Source organism: Corythoichthys intestinalis, chromosome 21, assembly GCF_030265065.1.
Source record: "Corythoichthys intestinalis isolate RoL2023-P3 chromosome 21, ASM3026506v1, whole genome shotgun sequence".
Lineage (NCBI taxonomy): Eukaryota > Metazoa > Chordata > Actinopteri > Syngnathiformes > Syngnathidae > Corythoichthys > Corythoichthys intestinalis.
The window spans coordinates 4,681,182-4,704,828 of NC_080415.1; the positions used below are offsets into that span (position 1 = coordinate 4,681,182).

Consider the following 23,647-nt stretch of genomic DNA (forward strand, 5'->3'; position numbering starts at 1 on the left):
CGCGCGGGTGCCGGTCCGGGGCCGCGGCCCTTCCCCGGCCGGCCGGGGTGGGGTGGAGTTGGGGTGGGGGCCGGGGGGTGTATGCGGCAGCCATGGTTCCCTCCCAGGTCCGCCCGGCCGGAGCCGCGTCTCCCTGTACCGGGTGCCGGGGAGGTGCCCTCTGGTGCCATACCGCGCGCCCCTCTTGGCCCGGGGGTGGGTTGTGGGGGGTGCGCTTCCCTCCCCTTGGTCTGTTTCCGGCCCTGTCCGCCTCCCTAGGCCGCGGCGGCCGCGGCTGCCCCCCGGCCGGTGGGGTCGTTGGCGGGGCCTCTTGGGGCCCACGGGGCCTAGGGTGAGGCTCGCTGTCCCTTGCCGGTGGGGTGAACGCCCCCTGGTCGCCGGCGCTTGGTGTGGCGCCTGCTCGGGGTGCGGGGTGGGTGCTCGGTGGGTGGGAGGGGGGTGGGCGGTCGCGGAGGCGCCGTGGGTGGTCTGGGGCGGGGATTGATCGGGGCCCTGACGCTTCTTCCGCCCTGGGGCCGGTGGTTCTGGTGGACGGGGCCACGCCCGCGGGAGCCTGCCTCTTAACTTACGCACTTCTCACTTCGGCACTGTAAATATTTTTCACCCTGGCACTTACATGCTCGTACATTTCTCCGGGGAGAGTTGGGACGGGGCTTTACAGTCCCAGCCCAACTCCCCCCTGTTTTTAATGCACCACACACCAAGGCTGTGGGATGGTTGGGACCTGTTGGGGGGGGGGGCCTCACGGCTGCCTCCTCACCACAGGCCCCGCCATCCCTGCACCTTTTTTAAATGCACCACACACATCATACTCCACAGGAGAGCTCCGGCAAAAGGCGGTGGGACGGGCGGCTGGACAGAAACTCCATGCTGCGGTCCCACTGCCCCAAGCCAAGCTCTCCTATTTTAATGCATACATTGCACTACCCTCCCCTCACACCCCCATCATGGTGCTGGGTGATGGCTGCCAGTCGGGAACCTGGCAGCCACAGTAATAGGGTGGTAGGTGGGTCCCACACTTTTTCTATATGGTGTGGCTCCCGGGGTGTGGCCTCCCCTCTGCCTCGGCTGCCGGCCGCGGGAGTGGGTTGGGGGGTCGGGTCTCCGATCTTGCATCGCCCCGTGGCAGTTCCTGGGCGTTCTCCTGCCTCCGCCTTCCCCTCTCTTCTCTGGCTGGGCATCCGCCCTGCGCTCCGTCGCGGGTTGCTGGCTGGGCGCCGGTGTATCAGCGGGGTGTCGCCTGCACCGGCGGGGGACCCTGCCTTGCCTGGGGCTTGGTGGGCCGCTGGGGGTCCCGTGGCGTGCCGTGCCGGTTGGGGGGCTGTGGCTGTGGCTCGTGGCCCGGGTGGGCGGGCGGGGGTGGGTGTAGGCGTGGGGTTGGTGATGCGTCCCCTCCTGCCATCCCTGAAGGCCGGTTGATGGGCGCGCGGGTGGCCCGGGGGACCACCCTGGGTCCCGGGGGGGGGGACGGTGGCTCCTTTGCTGGGCGGCGGGAGGAGGGATGGGCTGCGCATGGCCCCCCACCCCCCCCCGCCCGCCCTCCCTCCCCAGGCTGGCTGGGTGGGGGCCGTGGCCCTGGGTTGGCGCCCGCGCGGTCTCTCCGCCCGTCTGCGTGGCTGTCGCGCGCCCGGTGGGGCTTGCGTGCCGCTGGATGCGGAAGGGCATGCTCGGGTTGGGGGTTCCGGTGCCGGGATTGGCGATGCGGCGGCGTAGGGCTGGTCGCCAACGGGCTTACACTCATAAGAGATTCACACGATTACTGGGTTCTAGATCACAGAACTGATTTGTGTACACTCTACCCCTTTCAATCACTTAGCTTATAGTCTTATAGACACCCCCACCCCCATTCTCCTCTTTCACTGGCCAATTGGCCCCCACATGGTGTAAACCGGGAATACATCTCGCTGACGATAGCACCAGCATATTAGTAACTAGTTTAGATGTTCAATGTATTTCTTGTTGTTGTTTGTGTATGTGTTTCTTTTCTTTCTTCTCTTGTATTTCTTTTCTTCTGTCCCCCCATAATCCCTTCCTGTTCGCTGCTTTGTCATAATAAAAAGGTATTTTGAATGATCACAATGGGAGTATGTCAGACTCTCCATGTGAAACATTAAAACTGTTCAGAATCCGGGTTTTAAAAAAAAAAAAAAAAAAAAAAACAGAAAGGCAGCAATGTGCCAGTAGGCATCGAGTCTGCCGGAACTCAACAGAAGAAGAACGCAAATAAGGTTACTTAAATGTTAATGGGGATAATTTGAGCATATTCAAAAGTTGGTAATGTTATGTCCCTACAGTCCCTATGCAAACCTACGACCTAGATCTAAAGATAAACTGTTATCATTAAATATCGTTGGTTGATTATACTTAATAAGACAGGATACAGGATGAGATTTTTAACCACAAATTGAATACTGACCTATATACTTATACTCGTTTAGCTTTAACGTGTGAATCTGACCTTCCATGAAAGTTTATTAAATGTTGTCAGATCCTGTGTGAATGTTTGTGCCTCTGGGTGCATTTTACCTCTTTGCGCAGGAAGAGTTTTGCTGGCATGTTGTAAGAGAAGTAAACGCCAGGAGAATAACGAAAAAGTTGAGATGGACTGCTGTCATCCTCTGGCATTAAACCTATGAATGGGAACATTGAGTTAAATCAAACAAACATTGGAACTCAAGCGCCCACTTTGTCCCTTATGTCACTGTCTTGCCAATATAATGTATTTAGTAGAACATGACCAGATGTGACCAAGTGCTTAGCATGTTTGCCTCACAGTCCGAAGTTTGACTCACTACTCAGGCAATGAAGTGAGGTTTGTATGTTTGTTTTTCAACAGTACTCTGGCTATTACACATCAGTGTTGTTAATCTTACTTTAAATAAGTAGTTAGTTAGAAATTGCTTCTCCTAAAAAGTAATTAAGTTAGTAACTCTGTTACCTCGTTGTAAGGGTAATTAGTTACTCAACAAAGTAACTGATGTTACTTTTCATGTTCTACACATTATTACATTATACATTCTATAACATCTTTCACATCAAAGATGTTTCTATGAACTGATAGAAGAATAAACATACTATATACAGTATTTTAGAAACATTTGGTATTCGGATCAAATATATTAGTCTGTTAAGTAAACACAAATGTAAATTGACCATTAACAAGTGCAAATCTCAAACTGTATGTTAGGCCTACTGCACAATAAGCAGAACACTATCCTTAAATATTCCGTAAAGTAACAATATAATGCACTGAAAATAATTCAAGTACAAAAACCAATTCCCAAAAACATAAACTTGGGTATAAGAACTCATTCTTGCCTTTAATTTCAGTGAGCGAGGAGTCGAGCCCATAAAAAGCAAGGCATAATCCACCCTCCTAGCCAATCATCGTGCAAAGATAGGAAAAGTAATTAATTTGATTACTCCCTACTGAAAAAAAAAAAAAAAACTTATAACGCCGTTAGAAATGCCGCTATACTCCAATGCCATTATTAACAACACTGCTACCCATATTGTAAAAGCATTAATTTTAAACTTAACATTACGTTGCCGTGAATGGTCATATTTAGGTGATTCATTTTTGACAAGCGACAAGTCTAATGTTTGCTCCTCTTGCAAAAATAAAAAGAAGCCCTGTGGTTAAAGGAGCAATATGTAGGATTCGTGGCCAAAAATGGTACTTAAACCAGGATCAAAATATTGAAGTACACAACTTCCCTTCCCTTTTGGGCTGCCAGATAAGTGCTCCGCAATGAAGAATCTAGCTGTGTTATCGTACTGATGTTGCATATGAATCAGAAACTAGAAAATGCAATTTCTGGAGAAAATGTGTGGGTAGCTTTGCTCTGCAGCTCAGTATTCTTGTAGTACAATACACACAAGTACATGTACTTGTGGTAAAAGTACAGGCAAGTACACATACTTGTGGTACAAGTACAAACAAGTACACGTAATTGTAGTACAAGTACATGCAAAAACAGGAATTTGTACTACAAGTAACCCTAGTTGAGTATAATTAAGTACAAATTGTTGTAGTAGAAGTAAACATAATTGAATTACAAGTGCATAACGTACACGCATTTCCTTGTCTTATTTCAGCAACCTTAGTTAACAACGCCTATCGAGCTCGAGCAACAACGACAAAGAACTGGTAGTCATGTAATTGGCTGCTGGTGGAAGGTAGGACATCCATTGTAAACACAGAATGACAATGACAAGGCTAGAGTTTTAAAATGTTCAAACCATTGAAAACCGTTCTAGAAGTATTTCCAAAAAAAACATCTTTCTCTAATGTCTATTGAAATATTCGGGCAATTTAATGAATATTTGAAGTCCAAAGCTTACATATTGCTCCTTTAAGTGTTATTTTACCTTCAGCTTGTTTTTTTAAATTTATTTATCAATGTTCGTTGTTGAATGTAACATGTTATTTTTAATCATCAAAATATGTAATTCCACAATGCAAACATTGTAGGTGTATTATAATACCAAAAAACTTTAAGTTACTTCTTTATTTCAGGCTATTCTTAAATCAATTTTTCTGGTTCTCCTGTAGTGAGAGAAGTCATACATTTTGTTTCATGTCTAGACTGGAGAAAATGTGCATCCGGACTACCATGTTAAGAAATTTCGGTAGACTCACTAAGAGATGGTGCAAGTATGGTTGGTGGATCAGGGATGTTTTGAAGTACAGGAGGTGGAGGGGAGTCAGGGCGAGTTGGTTCAGGTCGTCTAATGCGCTGTGAGCTAAACAAATCTTCTAGGGAGCGCTGTTTCTGCCTCATGTTACTGGAGATAACACGACGGCCAGTGGTGGAAGGAGATGACTGTGGGGACGGAGTGTCTGGAGGAGATTGCTTTTTCACTGGTGGAGATGCGACCCATTGTTTCTGCAATTAGTGATGCGTGAGCTTTCAAATTTCAAGTGTACTTTACCTTGATGCAACAGTTAGATTTTTCTTACCTTTTGCTGCGGCACTGGTGCTTGGTGTCTCAGTTTGGCAAGGGCTTCCTGTTTTGGATCTACCTTCTTCACAAACTGCCTTGCGGGACCTCTGTGAAGGGATTAGTTAGATATTAAACCAACGACCATTTTGGTTCCAATGGAAAGAAATCTGAATTATGAACATAGCATTGACTTATTTCATCATCTACTTTAGGGCTTCGCTAGTGGTTGGTGTACCTCCACCAGGTTAAAATAAATATTTATATATATTTGATCTTTTTGCTTTACTCATAGAATGAAGACAATGTGCCTTATTTTTATTACCTGCATTTACACGTTCTCGCGTAAAATGCGACATAAGTGGGTTTTGAAGGAATAGTATCTTTTCTCGTATTTACTGATTGACTGTTTGTATTACTCTAATGTACCCAATATAAAATAAATAGCTTTTATATCATAGCTTAAGGAAAACAAACAGAATATATTTGACATAGGGCATAAGAGATACATGACGCCTTCTGACCACAGAAGCCCAACGCGTGCGTGATGCAGCTGACTGAGCAAGATTGAACCTGACTACCAGGTGATAAGCAAGACATCTACAATCCCACATCTGCAACACCAAATCCCGCAATCAGCTCTTCAGGATAGTCCAGAACAGATGTCGGGACGTCTTGTACTACAACAACATCCGATAATAAAAAGAACTATAAGTTTGATAGCTCAGCGCCTCTCAGACAGTAAGGCGCGCTGAATTTCCCACCTCAGTTGCCTCATTAACCATGATGCAGCAATGGTAACACATGAACTTTGCTGCCCAAATCTGCATCAGAAGAAGAACCAAACACATCCTTCTTCCTGCCCGCAGCCCGCTACGCGAGAGTCTTCAAAAAGACTGAATGTTTAACTAATCGTTGTCATTTTTTCTCGGGAATCTTTTGTTGACTTGTGATATGGCGACCCTGGAACCAATCTGCCTCCTCGCCTGGGTCTGTTGCTGTTTTGCCTTGCCGTTTGATCGCTGTTGACCTGAATAAATTGTCAACTTGTGTTTTGAAGCCTTTTTCCAGCTTTCAAAATGGAGTCAGTACAAGGGGTTAAGACTAAGGTGAATGCGCGGAGTGTGGCCTTTTGGCCGGGATGTTGGCATTTTGACGGCCTGTGTTGGCATTTTGACGGCCTGTGTCATTGGAGCTGCGCCAGCGCGGGGCCGGCGTGATTCCAGCATTCTGGCTAAAAGGTCAGATTCCTTCACTTTTCATGATAGCGCAAACCACACCTATGTGTTTTACAATTTGGTGGACCATTCTTTGCACCGATATAGGTGTATCAGCAGAGCGACAGTGTGTCTTGCGAACACAATTTGGTGGATAGAAGGCACCTAAAGAAAAAGCTGACCTACGTTCTGGAGCACAGTACACCTCTGAGCTAAGATGATTTGGTAAACCTTCAATCACATGAATTTGAGTAGTCAGGACAGAAGGCACTCTCCAAGTGCCAGCACTATGTCTATGAAGTCTGCTAATAGCTCCCCATATGAGGCTTGTGTTGACCTTCTACAGCAGTGATTACAAACCAACAGGCCAGGGACCGGTACCGGTCCGTGGCGCATTTGCTACCGGGCCGCAGAAAAATAATAAATCATTTGTTAACGACCAGAATCTGGCCTGTGCCTCTTGACACATCAATATGCCTGTCTACTCTACTGACTAATACAAGTAGAGATTTGTGTAATATCGCCATCTTGTGGTTTGCACACCGATAGCAGCCCAGCGTCAGTTAATGTAAATAGTAATGTTAACTGCTGTTGGCTATGTGCAGCGAGCTGTGACGTCTCTGGACAGCATTTTTACTGGGAAAAAGCCACCTGCTGAGCCAGTAGAGGAGAGTACAACCAAGTCCATCCTGCATTATATGTGGCTAAAAGCTAGCAGACGAGGCAACAAAAGCGAATGCACTGAGAGGATCATACTTCGTGGCGAAGCATATTAATACAGCCCAAACACTTTCATGATTGGAGGAGAACTCATTATGTCTGCGACCAAGGATATTTGCCGTCAAGTTTTAGGAGAGGCCGCTGTTAAAAAAGGTTGATTCAGCATATGGTGAGTTGCTTTTTCCCTGCACTTAATGTTCGTTTGTAGCCACGTCGTGTTATTTTATATTCACTAAAATTTATATTCTATTTTTATATTTGTTTTTATTCTATTCTGTCAAATTTTGTACCCTTTTAATATATTACTCCCAAAGCTTTTGTGGCAGTGAATAAGCCCTCTTTTACATTCAGCTGGACTCAAAGTTATCCAAAGGTGCTAAATAAACAAGTTACATCATAAACATACATTTGCAACACAAAAATGGCGTAAATGAATGCTTAACGACACGGCGAAAACGTTAACAGTGAGAAAGCGACGTGCAATTGTTGTGTGCAGCTAACATGGCAGAATGTGTCTGAGGATAACTTTTCCACATGTCTGTCCATGATCAAACTTAAGTAAATATTCCTTTCTTTAAAGAAAATTTGTAGTGTTTACCTTGAAACCGCTGCATTCACTGCCATTGGATGGAAAATTTGACACAACACCGGTCCGTGAAAAAACAGGCCCATGTCACACCAGTTCGTGGTGCAAAAAAGGTTGGGCACCACTGTTCTAAAGTGTTCAAATTCCTTGGGGTCCTCATCTCTGCTGACCTCTCCTGGGCAACCAAAACCACCGCATTGGTGAGAAGGCGCAGCAAAGACTACACTTCCTGATAGTGCTCAGGAAGGAGCAACTAGACACCGACATGCTGGTGACCTTCTAATGTTCAGCCATTGAAAGCCTGCTGACCTATGCTGTGTGAGTGTGGCACTCAAGCTACACATAAGCAGATGAGAAGACTGCAGAGGGTGATCAAACAGCACAAGAGCTCATCGGCCGCCAGTTTCTTTCCAAGAGCTGTCACCAAACTCAACTGAAGTTCACACTGAAATGTGACTTTTATTGTACTGCTAATGCCATAACATTGTCACATGCATCTCACTAAGTGTTGTAAATGTTCTCAGACATCTGCCTCAATCTGGGTACTGGCATCTGCAAAATTTGCAGTTATATTATACCATTTTTGCACTGTTACATCAATATCTATGCACATACTGTCATTTGCACTCCTAGTGTGAGTACTCTAAATTGTCATATACACACTGCTATATTACCACTACATCACCACTTGCTGCTAGTCAGTTATTCACTTTATTCCCAATCTGTGCACACTGTACTGTAACTTTTGTTTTTATATCTAGTCTTATTGGAGTTTTGTTTTATGTGGTGCACATTATGGCAAAGCTTTAAATCTTATTGTACAACGCCAGCAAAAAGTATGGAATCACCAGTCTCGGATGAGCACTTACTCTGACATTTTATCATGTAGAACAAACTCAGATAAAAAACATGAAAAAATAACGAATTAGTTCAAAAGTGCAACACTTTAGCATTCAGAAACACTAAAAGAAATGAATAAAAAACATTGTGGTGGTCAGTAAATGTTACTTTATAGAGCAAGTGCAGGGAAATATATATGGAATCACTCCATTCTGAGGAAGAAAATATGGAATCTTGAGAAACAAACAAAGAAATAACAATCAAAACACATCTCTAGTATTTAGTAGCACCACCACCACTTTTATGACAGCTTGCATTCTCTGAGGCATGGACCTGATGAGTATTCTTCATCAATTTGGAGCCAACTCTCTTTGATTGCAGTTGCCAGATAATCTTTGCAGGTCGGAGCCTTGCTGTGGACCATTTTTTCCCCCGAATTCCACCACAGGTTTTCATTAGGGTTGAGATCTGGGCTATTTGCTGGCCATGCCATTGACTGGATGAGTCTATCTCCACGGAATGCTTTAACAGTTTTAGCTCTGTGGCATGATGCATTGTCATCTTGGAAAATGACAAACATATTTTCAATTGAAGGGATAAGATAGCTGTCTAAAACTTGTGCATTTATTGAAGATTTAACCACAGCCATCTCCCCAGTGCCTTTGCCTGACAAGCATCCCCATATCATCAAGGACTGAGGGAATTTTTATGTTTTCTTCACGCAGTCATCTTTGTAAATCTCACTGGAACAGCACCAAACAAAAGTTCCAGCATCATCACCTTGTCAAGAGTCAACAATATGCATTGGACAAGGTGTCAAGAGTCAAGAATCTGCATTGGACGGTGTCAAGAGTCAACAATATGCATTGGACAAGGTGTCAAGAGTCAAGAATCTGCATTGGACGGTGATGGAAGGTGATGGTGCTGGAACTTTTGTTTGGTGCTGTTCCAGTGAAAAGCCAGAGGTGGTGCTACTAAATACTAAAAGATGTATTTTGATTGTTATTTCTGTTTGTTTCTTACGATTCAATACTTTTTTTTCCTCAAAATGGAGTGATTCCATATATATTTCCCTGCACTTGCTCTATAAAGTAACATTTACTGACCACCACAATGTTTTTTATTCATTTCTTTTAGTGTTTCTGAATGCTAAAGAGTTGCACTTTTGAACTAATTCGTTATGTTTTCAAGCTTTTTATCTGAGTTTGTTCTACATGATAAAATGTCTGAGTGAGTGCTCATCCGAGACTGGTGATTCCATACCTTTTGCTAGGGGTTGCACTTTTCAGCCAGTTTCTCCTTTCAGCAGGTAGACGACGAGTATCACCATGAGCATGTCACAATTAAAGAAAATGTAAAGGAGTTTACTTCTATGTCCGGAATGAGTTGGCACTGTTTACGTCTATACTGGCCCATCCCGCTCTCTTTTTAAGGTGCATTCTTTGCTACCAAAACCTGGTCTAAAACATCACTTCCCTATGGAACCATGTGCTGGTCTACAAGTAGATTTGCGCTGGGCACTAAAATACAGCCTAATGAATGAAAGATTTCAATTCTATATTTAAGAAATGCTACTACAGTTTGTTTATGCTGTAGGATATATTTTTTATATTGTCCAGACCTGACGGGCTCAAAGTTTTTGGGTTCTGGCGGAGGTCGACTGTTGAACATTTTGATGATTTCCCGAATGTTGGAGGTCGGTTCCGTGTTGGCAGCTGTAGTTGGACTTTCTGTTTTGTTTGCAGGCACAGGGATTTCCTTTACTATGGTATTGAAAAGACAACAATTTCCAGTAAGTTATTGGCACTCTTATTAGTTGTATTATAAAGTAAACTGCATATACTGTATGGAACACTTACTGTATTTATTTTGATTTATCTTCTTACCCTTTGGTTTTGGTGCAGTTGGAGGAGGGGATGGACGTTGTGATGCTACAGTGTTTTGTTGTTTGAATGGTGTAGAGGGAGTAACCTGCGTATTGGACGCACCTTGAGGTTGAAAGTAATAGATCAGGGAACCAAAGTTAATTTGAAACTCAAAAAACTTGGGGAAAAAAATGGTAAAATCTCTTTGATCTGTAAAGATTACATATACCTAAGGTTGTCCCGATCACACGTTTTTGCATCCGAGTTTAAGTCCAAGTCACCTGATTTTGAGGATCTGCCTATACCGAGTACCGATTCGATACCTTGACAATAATTATTGTATTATGCGCACTATAAGGTACATCAAAAAGCCTTCCTTTTTTCAAAAGCCTATAGGGCGCATTATAATCCGATGCGCCTTATATATGGATCAGTATCGGTTAATCATGGCATGACATTCCCTTTAGAGCAGCTTCATGTAGTGGATGCAGTTCGCAACCCCAATAACTTCTACTTCTACTGTATCGTATAATGTGGTGCACCCTACATATGAAAACAGTTTTAAAATAGGCCATTTGTTGAAGGTGCGCCTTACAGTATACTCCAATGCACCTTGTACCGCAGAAAATTAGGTCATTTATTCATTAATTTATGAAAAAAAGCATGCATTTTTTGTTTCTTTTGACAATGTACTTTTGATTATTTTGTTGTTTTGTGGCCATTTAAAACCTGATCTATTTAACCCGATTGCAATCTTCTAAAAATGCTGCATCCTACAAAACATAATTTTTTTGTCTGTTTCATTTTGACAATATACCCGTACAAAAAATCTTAAAGGGAACCTCGGACTGAAATCCTTCAAGAATTGCTCTTTTACTAAAACGTTATTAGAAACACAAAAAATATTGCCATTGATTTAAAAAATCTATAATATTTAGTACATGTTTTGACCTAAGGAGGGCGCCATGTTTTATGCACGCGATGGACGCTCGGGGTGATGACGTAGTTTGTTACTGTCACTAGACGAATACTACCGGTATTCTGCAATTCCTTCTACACAGAGAGACATCTAACACATGCGCACATCGGATAAAAGAATAGAATAGAATAGAATAGAATAGAATAGAATAGAATAGAATAGAATAGAATAGAATAGAATAGAATAGAATAGCCCTTTATTGCCATTGTACAGTTGTACAATGAAATTGTGGACCATCTTCCTTAACAGTGCAGGATAAGATAAATAAAAATCTCAAAGTGACTTGCAAGTATAAAAGTAAAAAAGTCTAAATAAATATAAATATAAAATGTGTATGAGGTAGTCCTATGTTCAGGCAGTGCAAATAATCGAAGAGGCAAGTAATTACTATTTGTGTTTTTTTGTTGTTGTTGTCTTTTATTACCTTTTCATTGCCTCAAAACACTTTTTGCGTGTCTTTCCCTCTCAGACTTTTAAGCATTGTGTTTTCTTTTGGTAGCAGATTGTTGATTTGTTGACCAATTAGTCACATAGCGTATTTAAACCAGCATTATATGATATTACTATATTTAAGTATTTTCTTAAGGTATTTTTATGACGTTCTGCCTGTTTACATCTAAACAAAACACGCTGAAAGCGTACGGTAGTACTTTGGGTGTCAAATTCGATTCTTGAAGGACGTTTCCCCAGTGTAGCACATTTTAGCAAAACAGCAGTTTTGTCATACTCTTGTGTCGTCATATCCCGTCTTTCCTGTTCATTTTGCTTTTGCTGCTAGTTTTGTGAAATATCGGCAGTGTTCCTCTCGGCTTTAAATTGAAAGGGTTGAACAGATGACTGTTTATGTCGCTAGAGTCATACACTGGAAGCCCGGCAGTGTAACCTATTGACATCACCGCCCTGCGACATCAACAACAATGGCGACCTACGAGTTAAATGAATTTTACAAATTATGTATTTTTGTATATATTTACATTTATTTAGATTTTATACTTGCAAGTCACTTTTGGGATTTTAACTTATCCTGCTCTGTAAAGGGAGATGCCCCACAGTTTAATTGTACAACTGTATAATGACAATAAAGAGCTATTCTATTTTATAAAAAAATTTTAAAATAATAATAATGTTTATCTTTTAAGAGCCACAAGTCTTACTATCCGTGGATCCCTTTAAAAACCCGATCTGTTACACCCGATTCCGATCTTCTGAAAATGACGTGATCGGATCAGGGACATCCCTACAAATATCAATCAAATTTTTGGTTCTACTCACCAATACTGTTGAAGTACTTCCTTTTATCTGTGAAAGACTTCTGATTATCTCGACCATGTAAATCTGTGCTGTCAGCCTGTGACTGCAAATGTTAAAACAAAGAACATTGACAATTGAGGTAATCTTTTTGACATAGTCATGAGTCACACCTTTAATTTTCTTACTAGAACAACAACTACAACAAATAAACACAAGTAGAAGCAAACTGCCCCCCACCTGTTACCATGCCACAGAATTATTATGCACTTTCTGGTAGTCATGTCATTTAGTAATTTACCTTGGGCAAAGGTGGATTAGGCTGCTGTTTCGGTTGAGTTTGGGGGGAAGATGTGAGCGTGGGTTGCTGCCGTTCTTTCTGCTTCCTTTCCTGTTCCCTCAACCTCTGCTGCTCTTGTGTTTGCTGCTGGGAAAGAGTCATTGCCTGCATTGTCATCTGCTGGGCCTACAGAAAGAAGCCAGACACTGGAGTTGGAGCCAACTGTGATTAAAAAAAAAATTCTAAAAGACTAAATATGTTTATCCTAACCATTATCAGTGCCTGTTGGTTTATTAGGGCTTGCTGTGTTGCTGCCAGCTGCATGGGGTCAGCCATGGAGGGTATAGGAGCCTGAGGCATCATCATGGCTTTGTGGAGATGATAGGCAGGGGGAGGGCAACAATTAATTGACAAAACAATGCTAAATGAAATGCTGAAACAGTACCTGGCATTGTGTGCATGGCTGTCATAGTCGGGGCCATTGGAGTACCATAGCTTGGCATTGCAGGGTTGACTGCCATTCCTAGACATACAGTGAGAAAAAAACAAAAGTATTTGAACATCCTGCAAAATTCTCTCACTTTGATTGATGGGCGGGTTTGAAATGTTCATGGTAGGTGCTTGTCCACTGTGAGAGACGCTCTTTTAAAAAAAAAAAAAAAAAAAAAAAAATCCAGAAATCACAGTGTATGATTTTTTTCACAGTTAATTTGTATTATATTGATGCAAATAAGTATTTGAACACCCGAGGAAATCAATGTCAATATTTGGTACAGTAGCCTTTTTTACAATTACAGAGCTCAAACGTTTCCTGTAACTTTTCACCAGGTTTGTGCACGCTGCAGCAGAGATTTTGCACCACTCCTACACGCAGATCTTCTCTAGATCAATCAGGTTTCTGGACTGTCACTGAGAAACACGGAGTTTGAGCTTATTCCAAAGATTTTCGATTGGGTTCAGGTCTGGAGACTGGCTAGGCCCCTCCAGAACCTTGATATGCTTTCTACGTAGCACCTTCATGGTTATTCTGGCTGTCTGCTTTGGGCCATTGTCATGTCATGACCCATTTTCAATGCTCTAACTGAGGGAAGGAGGTTATTCCCCAAAATCACACAATACATGGCCCTGGTCATCCTCTACTTAATACAGTGCAGTCGTCCAGTCCCATGTGCAGAAAAACACCCGCAAAGCATGATGCTACAACCCCCATGCTTCACAGTAGGAATGGTGTTCTTGGAATGGTACTCATCCAAGGGCGTAGGTTTGCATAGGGACGATAGGGACGTGACATTACCAACTTTTCAGGATGCTCAAATTGTCCCCACCAACTTTTAAGCAACCTTATTTGCATTATATAATGACTTCAATTATATAGGTAATTAAGATTGTCTTCCCATGTTGTAAGGATAGAATTAACCCTACCATTATTAAGTGAATTACTTACTTTCAATATGTTCAGACTTACATTGACCCCTGTTTGACTTGCTAAATAGCCCAGTCCATTTTTCCCCTCAAACACAAGTTTGATTGGCTGAGGACTTAACACACACACACACACACACATTCACAGCCAGTGTTCTGTCACATTTTTCATCCGTTATAATATTTTGCTACCGAAGCTTTTGTGGTGGTGAATAAGCAGTCTTTTATATTCAGTTGGAATCTCAATGTTATCCAAAGGTGCTAGATAAACAAGTTACATCACAAACATACACGCGCAACATGAATATGGCATAAATAAATGCTTTAAGACACGGCTTAGACATTAACGGTGAGAGAGCGGCGTGCAGTTAAGTTGTGTGCAGCCACATGGCAGGATGTGTCTGAGGAGAAGTTTTCAATATGTCCGTCCATGATCAAACATAAGTAAATATTCCTTTGTCGAAAGTGTGTAGTGTTGACTTTGGAACCACTGGCCATTTTTAACATTACGCACATGCGCAGAACCTTTATTTTTTTGCATTCCTGGATAGTTAAGAGATGATTAACAAGTTTGTATTTCTTGTGGATGATCGTTAATATAATTTGTGTTCGGATATTGCAATTTAAATTTGCTTATAAAATGCAGACACTTATTCTGGAAGTTTTCAAAATGTTTGAGTAGATTTTGAAAACAAAGGTTTGAATCGAAGGGTTTACCACCTAAACCAATACATATGTACTGCTAGCCCCCCCCCTCAAAAAAAAAAAAAAAAAAAACCACAAAACAAAACAAAAAAAACTTCTTGTTTTCAGTGTAAATCTACTGGAAATAAGTGAAATTATCTGTTAGTGCAATAAGCTTAGCAGACTTACAGTATTTTAAGCAAAAAGTTTGTATATTTAACATTAACACAAATGTTTGTCAGAAATGTTCTTTATTCAAGAGTAGATATTGTATAAAACATTATTTAAAAGACAAAAAAACATTATTAATTTTTTTCTTTCTTTCTGGATTCAGGTGAAAAATGACCAACTTTTAGACGTGTGGGCTTAATAAGAACAAAAGTAGCCTTTAATACTCAAAACAAGATGGAGAAAATTATTCGACTCGATTTAAGAAAAATTATCAGATTAAGACGTTATACTGTAAATTTACAGTATGAAAGTTAGTATGAATCAATACAGATTTATTTTGCATTAATCGTTAAGCCTATCAATTAATTAGGTTCATATTGGTGAGAAATTAAGCCCCGACCCCTGTTCACCCAATTTGTTTGATCTTATTAATGTCCCGTCTCTAGTAAAAAGTGTACATGCAGGTTATGCTGTTATATCGTCTCTACCAATATTGAGACCAAACCTACGCCTTTGTACTCATCATTCTTCTTCCTCCAAAAGCTATGAGTGGGTTTAAGACCAAAAAGCTCCATTTTGATCTCATATGACCACATGAGTTTCTCCCATGACTCCTCTGGATCATCCAAATTGTCATTGGCAAATTTAAAACAGGCCGGGACATGTGCTGGCTTAAGCAGGGGAACCTTCCGTACCATGCATGATTTTAAACCACGACGTCTTAGTGTATTACCAACAGTAACCTTGTTAATGGTGGTCCCAGTTCCTTTCAGGTCATTGACCAGCTCCTCCTGTGTAGTTTTCTTGGCTGATTTCTCACCATTCTTAGGATCATTGAGACCCTATGAGCTAGATCTTGCATGGAGCCCCAGTCCGAGGGAGACGGACAGTCATGTTCAGCTTCTTCCATTTTCTAATAATTGCCCCAACGGTGAATCTTATATCAACAAGCTGCTTGGCAATTGCCCTGTAACTCTTTCCAGAGGTCTACAATTCTGTCTCTTGTGTCTTTAGACAGCTCTTTGGGGTGTATGGTGTGAGCAGGTGTTTATATGCAGCTAACCGCCTTAAACAGGTCAAAAAGTAAGTGGTGAACTTTTTAAAGACGTCTAACAGGTCTTTGAGCCTCACAATTCTGGCTAATAGACAGGTGATCGAATACTTATTTGCAGCAATATAATACATTTTTTTCCTTTTTTTTAATCACACACTGTGATTCTACTTCGACTACAAAACTCTTCATTCTACAAACATTATGAGGCAATAACAAAATAGTAACGCATACACTAAGGAAACTAATCAGATTACTGGTTTGGAAAAACGAACACGTTAGATTGCTGGTTACCAAAAGAAAAGAATTAGATTAAAATAACGCGTTAATTAGTCACGCGTTAGTGACAACACTGGTCAAGACAAATTACGTCAAGCAATGGCTGCCAATGTAAAATGACTTGCTGTGCCCCACAGGCCTTTAGTATCACTATTACTTTCACTTACCCATAGGATATCCTGACATTGAAGTAGGCATACCTAAAGACAGAATGACAAGCTCTGATTACATTCAGTGAGTTAATTATAACATTCAGGCATTCATTTTCTGAATTGCTTAACATCAATTCAACATTGAGCAGCCCACAGTTAGATTAGTTTAGCAACATAGCTTCTGGCAAAGGCTTATCATAAACAGAATCACAAAATACCAAATTGTTTCAGTAGTGCACCTTAGAAATATTTTAAAGGGAACCACGGATAGAAAGACTTGTAGTTCTTAAAAGATAAATGAAAGTATGAGTTATAATTATTGATATTAAAACCCCTCCTGATGTAATCACTTTTATAAAATTTGTAAAATTAGTTTAACTAGTAGGTCGCCATTGTTGTTTACGTCAGAGGGCGGTGTCATCAGTTCAGCCCTTTCATTTAAATCCAAGAGGAGCATTAACGAGCATTGTCGATATTTCACAAAACGAGCAGCAAAAGCAAATTGAACAAGAAAGACGGGTGTTCGGCCGTTTACGCTTTTTTGTGGCGTTTTCCCCGCCGAAAGGGATCCGAAAGAGAACACACTGGATAACTCGGCTTGTGCTCACAGTATATTGTTGGTTTTTTATTGTTGATTTGTTTTGGAGTAGTAAATAGCAAACACCAAGCAGGTTATAAACCTATAAATGCAAGCAAAGAATGTATATATGTGTATAAATATACAAATTATGATAATGCTAAATACAAATATACACAAAGCTTCTTTATATCTAAATGAATAAATAATACACTGTGCATAATATATATAATTCATTCACAATTAAATTGCTCAGATTGCAATAACCAACTATTATGCAGCATTTTAAAATCACATTTTACATTTTTAACCGTTTAATCGTTATTCTTTAGGCAATAGTTGCATCATTTAGACACTTCAAGTCACGAACGCCGTCCAATGCTTTGAAAGGGTGGCGGCTAACAGCATGAGGAAATGTAGTTTTTTCCCGCAAGCATTCAGATTATAAGCACCAATACAGCGGGTCCCGAGACTACATTACCCATGGTTCACCGCGTGCCCTGCACCGCTCGCTGATTCGCTGCGAGATTGACTCAGTGGCTACGCTAAACCAACGCGCTCGTCGCCAACTGTCAGCTCTCAGCGGATCTCGTAACACACAAACTGGAAGGCCATTGAGTGATCGCCGTGAAAGAAACGCCAAGCCATCTAAAGCAATGCAGTAGGTGCAAATACATAATACAAATACAAGCAAATGAGCGGCAAACTCACCGGTGGTGCGCGTCTCTTTCGGCAACGTGAATGTGAATGACAGCCACGCCGACCCAGCTTCCGCTTAAATGCGAATCCACACCCCTTTCCGATTGACAGTGAATTAACCCTTTCCCGGACAAGATAGCAGGTGAGGCACAATTTAAACACGTTTAACCCAGCGGACGCAACACCTCCCACTTGACCGACTGATAATTCAGAGAGGTCACCCACTTTAACACCACATCACAAATTTTTTTTTTTTGTTTTTTTTTTTTTTTGTTTGTATTGAGTAAAAGTTCAATCTTACTTGCCAACGAAGATGATGATGCCAATGTCACTGTTCGGGCACCTACGCTGACAGGGGTGTGTACTGTCAGGGCACAATTATGTGTGTACTCATCTTCGTGTATGTGCAAATGTGTGTCCCAGTGGCAGCGCTTGGCTTGCACCACCGACCCTTAAGGGTGTCGGGACAATTATGTCATGATGCGGTACCTCCAGAACCAGGCGATGGATGACATCAGCCAGTCAGCTTGTGCCTTGCCTAGCAGAACCATTCTGTTCTTCAGTGGGAATGAGGACAACCAATCTCCTGATGTCTCTCCGGAGGATGACTGTCGTCAGTTGTTGTAGGTCCTTTCTGCGTTGCCTGACTGCTAGCACTGCAGGCAGGCCAGCACACATCTTTACATCAGCGTCTCGAACAAGTCCTTTCTTGTCTGGGTAGACTGCTTGAATCCGTCCAAGACGGAATTGTCCTCGCAAGGCATTCTGGTCAGCGATCCACACGATGTCGCCAACTTCAACGTTCCTCTTCGTGTGGTGCCACTTTGGCCGAATGAATAAATTAGGTCCAGCAAGCTCACTCCATTTCGACCAGAACATGTCCACACTGATTTGTATGGCTCTCAGACGGCGCCAGGGATGGATGCAAAGCTCGAGGCCATCCGTGTCGCCTCCAAGTCCAGTTCGTCCGAGGAGTAGACTGTTAGGTGTGATGTACTCGACTGAGTCTTCCTGGATTTGTGCTCTGGCATCAATTGGCCTTTCATTTGTGAGGTTAGCTGCTTGATAGAAAAGGGTTTGGAGTTCACTCCAGGTGAATGAGCCTTCTGTCCCTCCAAGACTCATAAGGGCTCTTTTCAGGAGCTTTACTGCAGCTTCAGCAGCTCCGTTACGATGAGGTGCGTCAGCCGGATGAAAGTCCCATGACCATTCTGTTCCATTCTTGGCGGCTTCATTCTTAATGGAAGCTTCCTGCAGGCTCGCCAGGTGTTTGTGCAGTTCCTGCAAGGCTGGTTTAGCACCAACAAAGTTTGTTCCCCTGTCAGACCAAAGTCTTTTTGGATGGCCTCTCAGAGCTACAAAACGAGAGTAGGCTTGGAGGAAGCTTTCAGACGATTGGTCATCAACAAGATCTGCATGAACTGCTCTTGATGCCATGCAACAAAACACTATGCCCCAGACCTTCTTGCTGGTTCTTTTCTTGACGGCATCCTTGATTTCAAAAGGGCCGAAGAGGTCAAGTGTAGTGTACTCAAATGGACTGGCACGCTCCGAGCGCTCTGGTGGCAAGTCGCTCATGATCTGCTGGCACATTCTCCCTTTCAGTTTACGGCAGGGAACGCAATCATTCAGGATTTTCTTCACTATTCTCCGACCTTGTACTATCCATGCCTTCTTCCTCGTCCGCAGCAGTGTGGTAGCAATGCCTTCGTGGTTCTTTTCATGGGCATCTCTCGTCAGCAAGGTCGCCAACCAGGAATGGAATGGGATAAGTGGAACAGCTGTCCCACCTTCCTTCCAGGACTGGATTCTGCCTCCACAGAGAAGGAGTCCCGTGTCCTTTTCCTTGTGGACCACCAAGCGATTCAGTGTAGAGTCATTGAACTCAACTCCATCTTGGGCTGCGAGGGCCAGATCTTGGAAGGCTCCTGCTCTTTCCTTAGCACTCAGTATGGAGTTGGTTTCCTCCCACTTTAGTCGATCTGGTGTCTTGAGCCTCCTAAGCCAGGTCTCAGCGGCTCGTCGAGCCCAGGCCAAAGTTCCACACAACTTCGACAGGGAACTGAAACGCTGAGGCTCCACAAGGTGCACCAGTCCAGTGCTCCAAGTTCTTTGTTTGCCTAGTACTGGCGCTGGTTCTGGACCAGCTGGTTGCTCTGGCTCTTGGAGGGTTGTTTCGTCTTTGGGGCCGGTCTTTGTCTTATGGTCTGGTTGGACCCTGGTGACTACCGCAGAGAACCCCTTCCGTTGTAATTTTCCTACATTTTCAGCAGCTGAGGTTGTTATTTCGCTAGCCATTTTCATGGGCCAGTCCTCCTCTGGCAACTGTAGGAACTCGGGGCCTTTCTGCCACGTCGAACCTTCGCCAAGTTCCTCAGGGGAAGCTCCTCTGGTGAGGATGTCTGCGATATTTCGGCTGCCTTCAATCCACCTCCAATCCTCCACTTGTCCAGCTTTCTGAATCTCACCAATTCGATTGGCAAAAAATGTTTGGTAGCCATAACTTTCCTTTTGGATGGCTGCCAGGATCGTTTGACTGTCAACGAAGTGGATCCAGCGCTGTACTTTAATGTGACAGTGCTTTTCAAAGTACTGCCTTAGGCGGGTAGCAAAGACTGCGCCGCAGAGCTCCGCCTTGATCACGTCCCCCTTTTGGTCTAGGGGAGTGAGTTTTGCTTTGGACTCCACCAACTTTACGATGATCCCATTTGGGGTTGTCCACCGAAGGTAGAGCACTGCTCCATAAGAGGATTCGCTCCCGTCTGAAAATGTAATTCCCATTGGTGGGCCTAGAACGTCAGGTGGTGTCAGGCTTCTCTCGAATCTGACTTGGCTAAGTCTTATATACTCTTCAAAGAGTGTTATTGCTGCTTCTCGGAGTCTGGGCGAGAGAGGGATGTCCCATGTGTCCTTGGCAGGGTTGTCTTTGCCAGCTTCTTGGAATGACTCCCGCACTAGCATGACTCCCTTTTGCTTGGCTGGTGAGGCAAGACCAATTGGGTCGTAGAAACCTGCGATCTGGCTGAGCAGGATACGCCGTGTCAAGGGGGTTGGTGTGCAGTCCCTGACCAGCTCTTCACTCAGATCGAGTCCAGTTCTCATTTTCCCCATTTTCTTGGAGAAGTTGATGGAAGTCAGGAGCCGAAGCTTGTCTGTCTCGGGTTCGTAGCCGACACCCAGAGCTTTGTTCTCCTCATCCTTCATTTGGTTTGGCAGCACTAAGGTCCTGGGAGCTTTTGTTTCAGCCCTGATGTCAGAAGGTTTACCACTCCTCCCACTTTGGTGCGACAGGACCCAAGGCTTGAGGTGGAAACCTCCTGCTTTCAGAATGTCCACCACCCCTCTGGTGATCTTTTGCAGGGTTTCGAGGTCATCATGAGAGGTCAAGATGTCGTCAACGTAGCTATCCTCGGTCAGAACCCGACGTTCTTCAACCCTGTCAGCAAACTGGGGAAGGTTGGCCGTCTCCCTCATGGCAACTTGGGCGATGCAACCAGCGGGTTTGCCACCGATGTTTACCCTGACAACAGCGAAGACCTCTATCTCATCCTCCAGGTTATCCCTCCAGAGGAAGCGATGTAGGTGGACTTCCTTTTCCTTCAGCCACACTGAGTTATACATTTTTGTTACATCGCCCAGTGCAGCATGTTGGCCACTTCTGAACCTCAAAAGCACTCCCCGTATTGGGTTGAGAACATCGGGGCCCTTGTACAGGAGATTGTTGAGGCTCATCCCTCGGAACTCTTGGCTGCTGTTCCATACGATCCGCACAGGGGTTGAAGTGGAGTGAGGGTTTGGTGCTATTAGATGACTTATGTACCATGTTGGTCCAGTCCAGCTGTCAATTTCTTCCTTGGCGAGTTTGACAGCAGCTCCTCTGGACACCATTTCATGGATTTGTTCTTTATATGCGGCTTTCCACACAGGTTCCTTTTCTAGGCGTTTCTCAGTGCTCCTGAAGGTCGCCTCAACTGCTTGACGGTTGTCCGGCAGAGTTGCTGGGTCACCCTTCCAGGGATACGCTGCGTCCCAGTGGGGGGAATTGCTGTGTTTGTCAGCCAGCACGTAAGTGATGCAGGCTTTTATCCTCTCCAGGTCTTTCTCTTCACTGAGAGTCATTTCCTTCCCACCTGGGGAACATTTGCCACACCTGCAGCCACCACACAGGGGACTGCAGGCTGCTCCGATACTATCCCACTTGAACCATTCAAGGACCTCCTTGTTTGTGGCCGTGAAGCTCTGGGAAGCTGTGTTCTCCTCTGCTGCTTGGTCAAAGATGGTCTCTTTGTATGCCACCGAAGCAGACCTCATGCTCCTTGCAAGGTGGGTGTCAGAGCGGTACACGGCAAGGTCGACAGCCTCAATGAGGTTGGGGTGGGTTCCTCCGACGGTCTTGCCCAACGGGCCGTCCCAGAGCACAAGGTCTCCCACAATCCTGGTTGGCTGAGGAACAAGCCGACCCTCACGGTGACTAACAAGAAGGTCTATCTCCTTTGGCCGTACCAGCTCAGAAGCAGGAACATCAGGGAAGAATTTTTGTAATTGCTTGGGTGAGACTGACTGATTCACCTCAGCAATTTTCTCCAGGCCGTAACAGAGTATCTTGTGGTCTGCTACGTTACCTTTGGGTGATTTCACCCTCAGCCGAAGGGAATATCTCTTTGTCAGGACAGTCTTCCTCATACCCCCCACCCCATGGACTATCAGCTTGATGTTGTCGCCAGATAGACCAAGGCGGTTGGCTGCTTCATGAGTGATGTAGTTTGTATCGGAGGCGAGGTCGATGAGGGTGCCAATTAGACAGCCTGAATTTGTTGTTGCTTTCAGGAGCATCATCACTACTGGGTGTTCCTTCAGTTCATCTCCAGTGTTGCTGCATACAGTTGATGAGATTTTGTTTGAGAAAACCTTCTTGCACCTTTCTCTTTGTTCTGGAGTGAGTTCTGCCAGAAACTCCTCCTGTCTCTTGGTCAAGCCAAGGCTCTTTCCTTCAGCTTGTGTGCTGTTCCGGTCCTCACTCTCATCCTGTTTTGGAGTAGGTGGCTTGGGACAGAGGAGATAGTTGTGGTCCGAAACCCCTGATCCCCTACAGGTTGGCTTTGGGCAAAGGAATCTCTGGGTACAGCCGTTGCCATCCTTGGTGTGAGGCCGCAAGCATTTGATGCATGACCCAATCTTCTTCAGATGAGCCTTCTTACCAGCAAGGTCTTGTTCTCTGAAGGCTTTGCACGCAAATAGCCTGCCAGCATGCTTGTTGTCACCGCACATATTGCATTTAGCTTGAACGTCTTGTTGACCAGTTGTGGATTTAGTGGAGGCTTTCTTCACCTTAACAACCGATAAACTTTTCTCCATTGCATCCTTTTCCACTGAGCTTGGCTCTAATTGGTCCAATTCCTCCAGAATCTCCTCTTGTTTTTTCAGGAACTCCAAGAGGCAATCAAAGTGGTTTGTTGGAGAGAATCCAGAAGCAGGGTTGGACTTATGCATGATCCATTCCTTTTTCAGTATGCTGGGAAGCTTGCTCTCAAGAGACTGGCAGACAACCCGATTTTTTACAGCATCCTCTTCTCCAAGAATCTGAAGGTTGCAAAGCGCTCTTTCCACAGCCTGTATTAGTTCAATGGTTTTTCTGGGGTTGTTACTTTTCAGAGGGGGAAGAGCCTGGACCTCGTTGGTGATCAACCAAACGATCTTCTGCTTGTTTCCATACTTGTTATCCAGCAGCCTGAATACATCATCGGCTGAACCACAGCTGGATAGAACAAGTTCCCTTTTAACCTTTTCATGCAGGCTGCTTAGAAGGTGGAACTTTTTCACAGATTCAGCTCCATATGGGTTGCCTAATAACTCCAGGTTCACCCATTCAGCCTTCCACCTGTAGTAGTCCCTCATATCACCAGAAAAACTGGGTAGTCTTGCCCTTTCAAGAC

General features: G+C 43.8%; 1 protein-coding gene across 6 annotated transcripts in view; it reads right to left on the reverse strand.

Moving 5' to 3' along the window:
- The window catches only part of myo15b (myosin XVB), a 105,457-nt gene that overhangs the window by 50,339 nt on the left and 31,471 nt on the right, over positions 1 to 23,647 (reverse strand). For 5 of the 6 annotated variants that reach the window (XM_057826232.1, XM_057826236.1, XM_057826235.1 and 2 more), the window contains 10 exons: positions 16,454 to 16,486; positions 13,125 to 13,202; positions 12,950 to 13,047; positions 12,701 to 12,865; positions 12,424 to 12,505; positions 10,167 to 10,295; positions 9,929 to 10,070; positions 4,964 to 5,054; positions 4,643 to 4,889; positions 2,527 to 2,630 (listed from right to left, as the gene is read on the reverse strand). In XM_057826232.1, coding sequence (XP_057682215.1) covers positions 2,527 to 2,630; positions 4,643 to 4,889; positions 4,964 to 5,054; positions 9,929 to 10,070; positions 10,167 to 10,295; positions 12,424 to 12,505; positions 12,701 to 12,865; positions 12,950 to 13,047; positions 13,125 to 13,202; positions 16,454 to 16,486 — 1,169 coding nt within the window. The remainder of the gene's footprint in view (positions 1 to 2,526; positions 2,631 to 4,642; positions 4,890 to 4,963; positions 5,055 to 9,928; positions 10,071 to 10,166; positions 10,296 to 12,423; positions 12,506 to 12,700; positions 12,866 to 12,949; positions 13,048 to 13,124; positions 13,203 to 16,453; positions 16,487 to 23,647) is intronic. The other variant, XM_057826234.1, reaches the window with a different exon arrangement.